The 11,189-nt window shown below is 43.8% G+C and overlaps 1 protein-coding gene across 1 annotated transcript; it reads right to left on the bottom strand.

Moving 5' to 3' along the window:
* Positions 1 to 7,121: 7,121 nt before the first annotated feature.
* Positions 7,122 to 8,057, bottom strand: LOC149287421 (E3 SUMO-protein ligase ZBED1-like). The gene has a single exon (XM_089492912.1). The coding sequence runs from the start codon at positions 8,055 to 8,057 to the stop codon at positions 7,122 to 7,124; it is 936 nt and encodes a 311-aa protein (XP_089349038.1).
* Positions 8,058 to 11,189: the final 3,132 nt, after the last annotated feature.

Raw genomic sequence — 11,189 nt, 5'->3', positions numbered from 1 at the left:
GTGGTATGTATGTTTTTATGCATGCGAGCACACATGTGTATGTATAGGTGCGTGTGAGCATGGATATCTTTGTATAAGTATATGTGAGCATGGGTGTGTATGTGATCATGCATGTCTATGTATAAGCGTATGTGAGCATGGATGTGTAAGTGTGTAAGCCTAGATGTGCATGTGTGTGTGAGCATTCATGTGTAAGTGGTTTGAGATGTGGTATGTGTTAGCATGAGTGGTTTGAGAGGAGGGAGTATGTGTAAGTGTGTGTTAGCATGTGTACATTTGTGTTAATGTGTTAATATATGTGTGCCATAGTGTATGTTGGAAGGGGGGGCAATGATGGAACAGATAAGTTGTTTAGGGGAACTGACAAGCTGAAGCAAAGATGGTACAGGCAAGCTGTTTGGGGGCACTGATAAGCTGCTTGGGGCAAAGGTGGCACTCGCAAGTTGTTTGGGGACAAAGGAGGTACTTACAAGCAGTTTGAGGGCAAAGATGTCACTGTGGGACATGTTGCTTGGTGAAGTTGTGGGGAATTTTCACACCGGGCCCCAGCGGTTTCTAGTTATGCCTTTTGTCATATTCAGCAATCGTAAACACTTATGTCATCAAGTGGCCGCTGGACATAGCCTTGGTGCACAGACTCATTGACTTTCATTAGTCAGTGCCCGGCTAAGTGATTGAAACTGAGCAATAAGCTCACACAAGTAGAACATTATAAGTCTGAGTGTTTATCTAGTACATTGGGCTAAGATAACAGACCTAAACACATACAAATGGTGAATATGTAACTACCTGAAAACATTATGTTAAGTAAAAACTAGATAAACATATTTTTAATCAGATACTCAGTACCCTACGTAGCTGGGGGGTGGTGCGGTCTTCCCCGGATGCCGGTCATTGGGGGGTGCCACCACGCCAGCATCGGGTGTGCACTCCTCCAGAGACAGACAGTAATGTCTGCCGCTAGAGGAGCTGGTGCGGTTGGGGAGATCAAGGATCAATCAAGAGAGCTGGAGGTCTGTTAATGCAGACCTCCAATCCTGCTCCCTTGCAATGTGCGCAGCAACCATGGGCATAGGCACCGGGGGGGACAGATCCCCTCCAGTAACTCATGCGGGGGGGACCAATAATTAAGAAATCCCCCCCAGGGCCGTAGGAATCCCCCCCCCGCTACTTACCTGTGGGAGGGTCTTCTGTACTGCACAGAGGAAGCGGAACCCAGCAGAGCTCACGTGACATCACATCACATCCTGCTTCCTCTGTGCAATACCAGAGAACGCAGAGGGAGGCCGCACCCCTGCTGAAGTCTGTGAGCAGCATCGAGGAGCTGCAGTGCAGGTAAGGGGGTGGGGAGGGTGTTTGAATTAGTATGTGTGATTGAGGGAATGAATCTGAATAAATGAGTATATGAATTAATGAGTGTGTGTGTGTGTGTGTGATAGCATGAATGTGTCAGTGCTGGAACCTAGGCATGATGGGACTGTTAGCAATCACACTCCTATCATGCCAAGTCAGCCAGTACATGCTGAAACCTAGTTAGCTTCCCCCCTTGTGTATTGATGCTGCCAGCAATATGGGGTCTGAACATCACATACCAGCATGTACTGGCTGCCTGGGTATGATAGGAGTCTGATTGCTGTTAGCAATCACACTCCTATCATGCCAAGTGATATTGCTAATTTTTTTGTCCAATTGTGGTGTGTTACCTACTTTTATTAAAAATGTGAGTTTTTATTATTATTTTAAAAGGTGGGGTTTTGGCACCGTGAATGTTTTGGTCCAGAGTTTTCATTTTGGTGCAGAATTTTCATTTTGGTATATCCCTAGAATAAATAGAACTATTTCATTTTTAATTATCCTGAGTCCTGAATTTGTAGTCACAAAACTTTCTAGGCCCAGAAATCTGTGAGAGGAAAAGTAAAGGTTTTGTGTCATTTACTTTATTTTAATCTGCATATTTTATTAAAGGCCATATTTTCTCACAGCGAAAAATGAGTGCTATAGGGAGAGGGTAGCTAGTGAGAAGGGAGGGTAGGGAGAGGGTAGCTAGTGAGAAGGGGGTAGGGAGAGGGTAGATAGTGTGAGAAGGGAGGGTAGAGAGGGGGTAGATAGTATGAGAAGGGAGGGTAGGGAGGGGGTAGATAGTAAGAAAGTGTGAGAGGGGGAGAGGGGGTAGATAGTGTGAGAGGGGGTAGATAGTGTGAGAGATAGGGAGAAAGTGGGGATCTGATGGGGGAAAATGCTGTCCCCCCAGATTTTTAGGGGTTCCTTCGCCCATGGCAGCAACTGATACTGTGCGTTGAGATTTGCTGTCATATTCTGGTGCACAACACCTATGCCGCGCCTTCCGCGCTCTACGCAATAGAAGGAGACTTAATAAGAGAAGCCTAGAGAGGGAAAGAAGAGAAGGAGGTGGTGGAGGAGGAAAAGGCTCTATAGCAGGAAAAGTGACAGGGGAAAGGTAGGGAGACCTTCAGAGAGATAGAGTGTGAGTTAGAGTGGATTAGTAAGTGTGAGAGTGATGGGAGTTATGATGTACCATTGTCAATGTCTTGTTCAGTATATAGTTATGGGAGTCATGCTCTAAAGTAGATCATAACTCCTATCACTATATACTGCAAGACAGTAGCACTGTTACAATCAGTCAGTAAATTTAAAACTCATAACAAACTGACACAAAAGAAAAAGAGAGTTTACAATCTAGTTGACGATGGTACAGCATAAATCCTATCACTGTATATTGAGCCTGACATTGACGGTAATGCAGCAAAACCCCTATCACTATATACTAAGCCAAACATTGACTTGGTGTAGGCCTACGACTTCAGCGTCTGGCTTAGTATATAGTGATTTTATATGCTGCATTATTCTCAATGTCTGGCTCAATATACAGCGATAGGGGTTACACTGTACCACCATCAATGTCTGCCTCAGTATATAATGATAGCAGTTATGCTATACTGCCGTCAGTGTCTACCTCAGTATATAATGATAGCAGTTATGCTGTACCACCATCAATATCTGGCTCAGTTATAGTGATAGAAGTTATATTGTTCCACTGCAATGTCTGCCTAAGCATATAATAATAGCAGTTATCCTGTACCACTATCAATGCCTGGCTCAGTATATAGTGATAGGCATTATGTTCAACTACCATAAATGTCTGGCTCAGTATATAAAGAGAGCAGTTATGCTGTACCACAGTTAATGTCTGCCTCAGTATATACTGATAGTTCTGCTGCACCACCTTCAATGTCTGTCTCAGCATATAATGATAGTAGTTATATGCTGTACCACCATCAATATCTGGCTCAGTTATAGTCATAGGTGTTATGCTGTACTACTGTAATATCTGGCTCAGTGTATAGTGATAGGAGGTATGATGTTTCACTGTAATGTCTGCCTCAGTATATAATGATAGTAGTTAAGCTGCACCACCATCAATGCCTGGCTCAGTATATAGTGATAGGCATTAGGCTGTACCACCATAATTGTCTGGCTCAGTATATAAAGATTGCAGTTATGCTATACCACCATCACTTTCTGGCTCAGTGTATAATGATAGCAGTTATATAGCGATAGGTAACATAGTAACATAGTAACATAGTTCATAAGGTTGAAAAAAGACCAAAGTCCATCAAGTTCAACCTATATACATATTGTGTCCCTACTGTGTTGATCCAGAGGAAGGCAAAAAACCCTTATGAAGCAGATGCCAATTGCCCCATACCAGGGGGAAAATTCCTTCCCGACTCCAAATATGGCAATCAGAATAAATCCCTGGATCAACGTTCTGTCCCTATTAATCTAATATCCATAACTTGTAATATTATTGCTTTCAAGAAACACGTCCAGGCTCCTTTTGAACTCTTTTATTGAGTTTACCATCACCACTTCCTCTGGCAGAGAGTTCCATAATCTCACCGCTCTTACTGTAAAGAACCCCCGTCTGTGCTGGTGTAGAAACCTTCTTTCCTCCAGCCGTAGAGGATGTCCCCTTGTTATAGATACAGTCCTGGGTATAAATAGGTCCTGGGAGTGATCTCTGTACTGTCCCCTTATATATTTATACATAGTTATTAAGTCCCCCCTAAGCCGTCTTTTTTCCAAACTAAATAACCCCAATTCTGATAATCTTTCTGGGTACTGTAGTCCTCCCATTCCCCTTATTACTCTGGTTGCCCGTCTTTGAACCCTCTCCAGCTCCACTATATCTTTCTTGTACACTGGTGCCCAGTACTGTACACAGTATTCCATGTGTGGTCTGACTAGTGACTTGTACAGGGGTAGAATTATTTCCTTGTCGTGGGCATCTATGCCCCTTTTGATGCACCCCATGATTTTATTTGCCTTAGCAGCAGCTGCCTGACACTGGTCGCTACAGGTAAATTTACTGTTAACTAAAACTCCTAAGTCCTTTTCCATGTCAGTCGTCCCCAGTGTTTTCCCATTTAATACATATTCCCAGCCTGGATTTTTCTTCCCCATGTGCATAACCTTACATTTATCTGTGTTGAACCTCATCTGCCACATCCCAGCCAAGGGCCTCCAACCTATGCAGATCCATTTGTAATCGTGCGCTGTCCTCTATTGTGTTAACCACGTTACAGAGCTTAGTATCGTCTGCAAAGATTGATACTTTACTATGCAATCCCTCTACAAGGTCATTAATAAATATATTAAAAAGAATAGGACCCAAAACTGACCCCTGTGGTACCCCACTAGCAACAGTCACCCACTCAGAGTATGTACCATTAATAACCACCCTCTGTTTCCTATCACTGAGCCAGTTACTTACCCACATACACACATTCTCCCCCAGCCCAAGCATTCTCATTTTATGTACGAGCCTTTTATGTGGCACCGTATCAAATGCTTTGGAAAAATCAAGATATACGACATCCAGCGATTCACCCCGATCCAGTCTTGAGCTCACCTCCTCATAAAAGCTGATCAGGTTAGTTTGACAGGACCGATCCCTTGTAAACCCATGCTGATATGGAGTCATACACTTATTTTCATTGAGATACTCCAAAATAGCATCTCTTAGGAAACCCTCAAACAGTTTACACACAACAGAAGTTAAACTAACAGGCCTATAATTCCCCGGGTCACTTTTTGTTATGCTGTACCATTGTCAATGTCTGGCCTGTTATATAATGGAGTCATACTGTACCACAGTCGGTGTCTGGCTCACTATGTATATATAATCATGAGTAGACATAGCAATGCCACTATATATGCAAATGCTTAAAGGAAAAGAGAACAATGTTGTTATGGTGACTCCTGTTTATGATCAGAAAAATGTTTAGTTTATAGAGTCTTTAGCTGCTTAGCCAGTACTTAATTTGTAATTTATGTCACTCACTTGTTAGGTCTTCTTAAAAATGTTATTAGTTAAAATTAATCCATGTGGGAAAAACACAGGACAGATCCCCTTGAATGACCCTACAACATAAATATATTATTTATTTTCAGAAAACACCAGTATGAAGTGAAATCGACCAAGTGGGTTTCAGCGACGAAAAATGAAGAAGGCGAGATAAGTGTCAGCTAAGAGAATGTCTGGATCAATTTTAAAACATCCTCGACATCTACCGAAGTAGGAGAAAGTACTGAAGACATTCAATCTGGGGAAACACCAGAAGAATCTTATCAAGGTTCATATAAAAAAGCACAAGAATTGGAGGAGGAGGGAGATGCCAGCAAAAGTTTGCATGAATAAGAAGAAAGAAGAAGAAGAAAGAAGAAGACGACTACCAGTTTATTCTGATGTTGCTGCTTGGCCAATCCCTGTTCCAGATGACTTAAAAGTGGACCTCATTAAGAGGGGAAGTGAACTATTCCAAAAGAGGGATGGGCCTTTCAGTGTAGTTCAAAGGCAAGGAGAGAAATCAAAAGGGAAGGGTCGACAGCTGACCATAGCATGGTTCTGTAAGGCTCTGCCAAATGGTGAGAACGTTCTTAGAACATGGATGGTGTACTCTCCTTCAAAAGAAAGTTTTGTTTTTGCTGCAGACTGTTTGCTCTTGATGAAGATGCAACAAGAATTTCCAGGTTTGTTGCTGGGTTTCAAGCGTGGTGGAAGCTGAACACAAAGGTGTCTGATCACGAGGCTTCTGAACTAAATCTTACATGCTTGGAGAAATGGAATACCTTAAGAGTCGGATTGAAGCTACAAAAATGCCTTGATCAAGTCCATCAAACAACCACGGACAAAATGAAACAGACATGGAGGGATATTTTGCATCGCCTCTTGGATGCAACTTTGTTTCTTGCTCGCCAGAATCTTCCTTTTCGTGGTCATAGAGAAACCATGACAACAGCAAACTTCCTGGAATTGGTAGAATTGCTCTCAAATTATGATCTAATTTTAAAGGAACATTTCATAAGACTTAAATATTCTATTGCATCTGAGAAGAGCTCCTATTTTTCTCCCAAAAAATCAGAACAAATTGTCTGGGAAATCACGTGAAAGAGAAAAAAGTGGCGGATATCAAGAAAGCAAAGTACTTTGGGATTCTTTTTGACAGAATCCCAGATGTGTCCCACACTGATCAGATGTGTGAGGTGATTAGATATGCCCACATTTAAGGTGACCATGTTGAAGTAAGGGAATCTTTCTTGAGCTTCTTTCCTATTGCTGGAAAAACTGCTGCTGACCTCTATTTATAATATTCTAAAACATCTGGAGAAAGATGGAATTGACATAAGCCTTTGCCATGGTCAAGGATAACAATTCTGCAACTATGACAGGAATTCATGGTGGTGTTCAGGTAAAAGAGATTAATCCCAAGTCTTTGTTTGTGCAATGTGCAAACCATTCTCTGAACCTTTGTGGGGTGAACTCATTTGGAAGTAGGGCTGCAACTAACGATTATTTTAATAATCAATTAGTTGGCCGATTATTTTTTCGATTAATCGGATAAAAAAAAACAATATGCAAATTTTTCGTTTATTTAAAATAATTTAATGAACTGGATGTTCAAAAACAACTTAAAATTTACATTAACATTCTTATTTTGTTATGATATAATAAAAAACAATATTTTCAAAGTACAAGAACCCAAACACAATATTTATGAAACAAAATAACCCCAAACATTCTGAAAAGAGGTGGACTATTACGGTTCAAGAAACTTTGCATTAGAATGCAAAAATGTTAACATGTCCACATGCTCAGGGCTGAGGCTGGCTCTCTTTTTACAAGCAATGTTGCCTGCAGCAACTGATGGAGTGGAGGTGCCTGGGATGCACAAGTAGGATTTTGCCAGTTTTGCCAAGGTAGGATATTTCTCTTGGTTGGTGTTCCACCAATTCAAAGGGTTTCTCTCCTTGGCAAGGGGCCTCTCTGCAAAATAAGCCTGGACATCATTTCGTACTCGAGTATGAATATCCTCCTCCTCAAGTTTCCCCTCTCTAGTCTCCTCTTCACTGCTGCCCCCAGACTCAAGGAGTGAGTCAAGTAAAGAAGCAGCAGATGTTGAGGGCACGTCAACTGTCGTTACAGGCAAAGAAGTTGTTTCCCGCTGCACCATCTCCCTTCTTACAGCAAGCGCCTCTGTCTGCACTTTTGCCTGTACACTTATAATTTGCTCTGGTGTTAAAAACTTCAGCCTCCTAAATCGTGGATCCAGGGCAGAGGAAACAACAACAGTGTTTGGGATGTTTTCAAAAAGGATCCCCTTCCATCTGCTTTGAAGCTGGTCTTTTACTGTGGCTTGGAAGCTCTTCAGCGGAGATGATTCAAAACAGGCAACCTCATTGGACCTTAACAGCCCCTTCACAAGTGCAGGCATGGAAGATACAGTTACATATTCTTGGCCACTCATGAATACAGTAGCGCATTCAAAAGGCTTAAGAGCGGTGGAAAGTTCTTCAAGAAGATTCCACTGTTCTGGCTTTAACTCCAAATAATGCTTGCCCCTTTGAGTAACAGATGGGTCAGACAGAGTGGCAGTTACGGGCCACCTTTGTTCAATTAGTCTGTTGACCATATAATAAGTGCTATTCCATCTAGTGGTTACATCCTGAAGAAGTTTGTGCTCTGGTGTACCCATCTGCTTCTGCTTCTTCTTCAACCTACTACAAGGCTAGCTCACTTTTTTTTAAATGCTCAACTAGTGCTCTTGCAGCACTAACAGCTCTCTGAATTCCAGAGTGCTTTAATGAAGCATTGATCACCAGCTGTAATGTGTGGCCAGTGCAGCGAATACTGGCCCACCCATGCTTGTCCTCTAGGATTTTTACAGCAGCCACAATATTTGCACCACTGTCATGTACAATGGCAATTATTTTTTTATCTGGAATCTCAAACTTTGCGGCAACCTCCTCTATCCATTCTGCGATGTTTGCGGCTGTATGTCTGTCTTCAAGAGGCATTGTAGTGAGACAGAGAGAAGACAGCTTCCAGTCATCCCCTATGTAGTGGCATGTAATGCCAAGGTAAGCCTCAGTAGCTACACTTGTCCATATGTCTGCTGTAAAAGCAATTCTGCAGTCATTAGCGCTGATGGCATGCTTCACATTCTGAAATGCCTCTTGGTACTTCCTCTCCACTAGTTTGGTGAAATGAGTTCTTGAGGGAAGAGTATATCCGGGGTTTAGTACACTGACCATGCTTTTGAATCCTTGGTCTTCAACCATGGATAGCGGCCGCATGTCAGTGACCAGCATTTTCAGAATGGAATCTGTTATAAGCGTTGCTTGCTGTGGAGTACACTGGGGATTTCGCTGCACAAATTCTGTCATGGTATGCTGTTTCTTCCTGAAAGTAAAAAATATATATATATATCAATAGATTTATAGATTATGATTGGTAGTAGAATGCAGAAAAAGCTACTTCTCAATTTATCATTTGGGTTTAACATACCGTCCTGATTTTTCACCTTCCTCCGTGAAGCCCACATGTTTCCTTTTCATGTGCTCGTTCATCACGGTCGTGCTTCCGTGCCACACAAGCTCCATTTTGCAAATTTTACAGGTTACAACCTTCTTTGCAGCATTTAAAGTAAAATGCTCCCATGCCTTAGAGGACTTGGGTCGCACACTTTTTTCAGCGGTTGCCTTGCCAGAACCCTCAGCCATTTTTATTATGTGCAGTGTTCTTTGCAGCTAGAATACAAAAATAAGTTTTGTATTATTATTGCAGTGTAGTTTTCCCAGCACCCATATTTGCACTTGCCCCAGTGCTTTGTCCAAGCACTCTGGTCCCAGCACTTTGCCCTGCACCCACACTTTGCCCCAGCATCAGCACTTTGCACCCAGCCCTGGCACTTTGCACCCAGCACTTTGCACTTTGCACCCAGAACTTTGCACCCAGAACTTTGCACCCAGCACTCAGCACTTTGCACCCAGCACTTTGCCCCAGCCCTGGCACTTTGCACCCAGCACTTTGCACCCAGCACTTTGCACCCAGCACTTTGCACCCAGCACTTTGCACCCAGCCCTGGCACTTTTCACCCAGCACTTTGCACCCAGCACTCAGCACTTTGCACCCAGCACTTTGCCCCAGCCCTGGCACTTTGCACCCAGCACTTTGCCCCAGCCCTGGCACTTTGCACCCAGCACTTTGCACCCAGCACTTTGCACCCAGCACTTTGCACCCAGCACTGCACCCAGTCTCCAACTCTGCCCTGCACCCAGCCCTGCCCCCACATTCTGCCCTGCCCCCACACTCACACCCTACCCCCACACTCACACCCTGCACCCACTCTGCCCTGCACCCACACTCATACCCTGCTTCCCCACCCCCACTCTGCCCTGCACCCAGTCTCCCACTCTGCCCTGCACCCACACTCACACCCTGCATCCCCACCCCCACTCTGCCCTGCACCCAGTCTCCTGCCCTGCCCCCCCACCCCCACTCTGCCCTGCACCCACACTCACACCCTGCCCTGCATCCCCACCCCCACTCTGCCCTGCACTCAGTCTCCTACCCTGGCCTGCCCCCCCACCCCCACTCTGCCCTGCACCCACACTCACACCCTGCCCTGCATCCCCTGAAACCCCACCCCCACCCTGCCGTGGACCCCCACCCTGCCGTGGACCCCCACTCCGCCGTGGACCCCCACTCCCAGAATCGCTCTGTGCGAATGGAGCCACTCGCACAGAGCGAACCGCTCTCTGCGAATAGAGCCACTCGCACAGAGCGGTTCGCACATAGACATTCGCACATAGACATGAAGAATACTACCTCCGCTACGGACTCGTTCCACTTCCAAGCTTCAAGTTTAAAACTTTATTAAACTCTTGATTGAAGCGCGTCACATCCATCACGTACGTATGCAGAAGGCGGAGACTGCAGAGCATGTAGCAGAAACGGGGCAACGCTCGCGGAGGTAAGTAAAAGGAGCCGAGTGCTCCAACAACGAATCGATCACTCGATTAATCGATAACGGAAATCGTCGACAACGATTTCCGTTATCGATTATTATCGATTTTATCGATTCGTTGTTTCAGCCCTATTTGGAAGTGTTGCTTCCTGTGTCATTTTTTTTTTTGGAACATTGGAGAGAGTATATTCCTTCTTTTTAGTTTCCACTCTTCATTGGGAACTGCTGATGGAGAATGTAGGCATGACAGTGACAAGACTTTCCCAGACAAGATGGAGTGTTCATTATGATGCTGTGAAACCAGTGAGAGCAAATTTTGAGAAACTGACCTCAGCCCTTGTGTGATCCCTAAGAAAATGCAGACACAAGAAGATCACCTCAAATGTTGCTGTCTGCTGTATGTGATTTTTCGTTTTTGTGTTACCTTTCTTTCTGGTGTGAAGTTCTGGAAGAAACTAATATCACACAAAAGTATTTACAAACAGTAGGAATTACAGTGGGAATTTGTTAAGCAACTACAATGTGTGAGGAAATGAGCATTTCTATGAAGAGAAGAGGGAGAGGATAGCTCAGGGAAACAATGCCAGACGAGAAGGCAAAGGATACTGGTACAAAGAGCTATGTTTGAGCGCCTGGATTGGTTTCATCAGGCGTTGGAAATTCGTTCTAAGGCAATGAAAAAAATCCTTTCAATCTTTGGTATTATTCAGCCAAACTCTTTGGTTGTTGCAACAGAAAAGGATCTTCAGAATTATACTCCAAAATTGACTGAGATTTTTGACCAATTTTCCAATGAAGACATCTATGCGGAAATTGAATACCTTCAGAGGTATTTGGAAGCTGCCAAGATCAGCTTTG

The sequence above is a fragment of the Sceloporus occidentalis genome, unplaced genomic scaffold, assembly GCF_023333645.1.
Source record: "Sceloporus occidentalis isolate IW3139 unplaced genomic scaffold, rSceOcc1.0.p SCAF_61, whole genome shotgun sequence".
Lineage (NCBI taxonomy): Eukaryota > Metazoa > Chordata > Lepidosauria > Squamata > Phrynosomatidae > Sceloporus > Sceloporus occidentalis.
The sequence above is the reverse complement of the archived record's forward strand: the minus strand, read 5'-3'. Positions and strand labels throughout refer to the sequence as shown.

Coding starts and splice junctions, on each gene's coding strand:
- LOC149287421 (XM_089492912.1), bottom strand. CDS start 8,057: ATGGGTACACCAGAGCACAAACTTCTTCAGGATGTAACCACTAGATGG.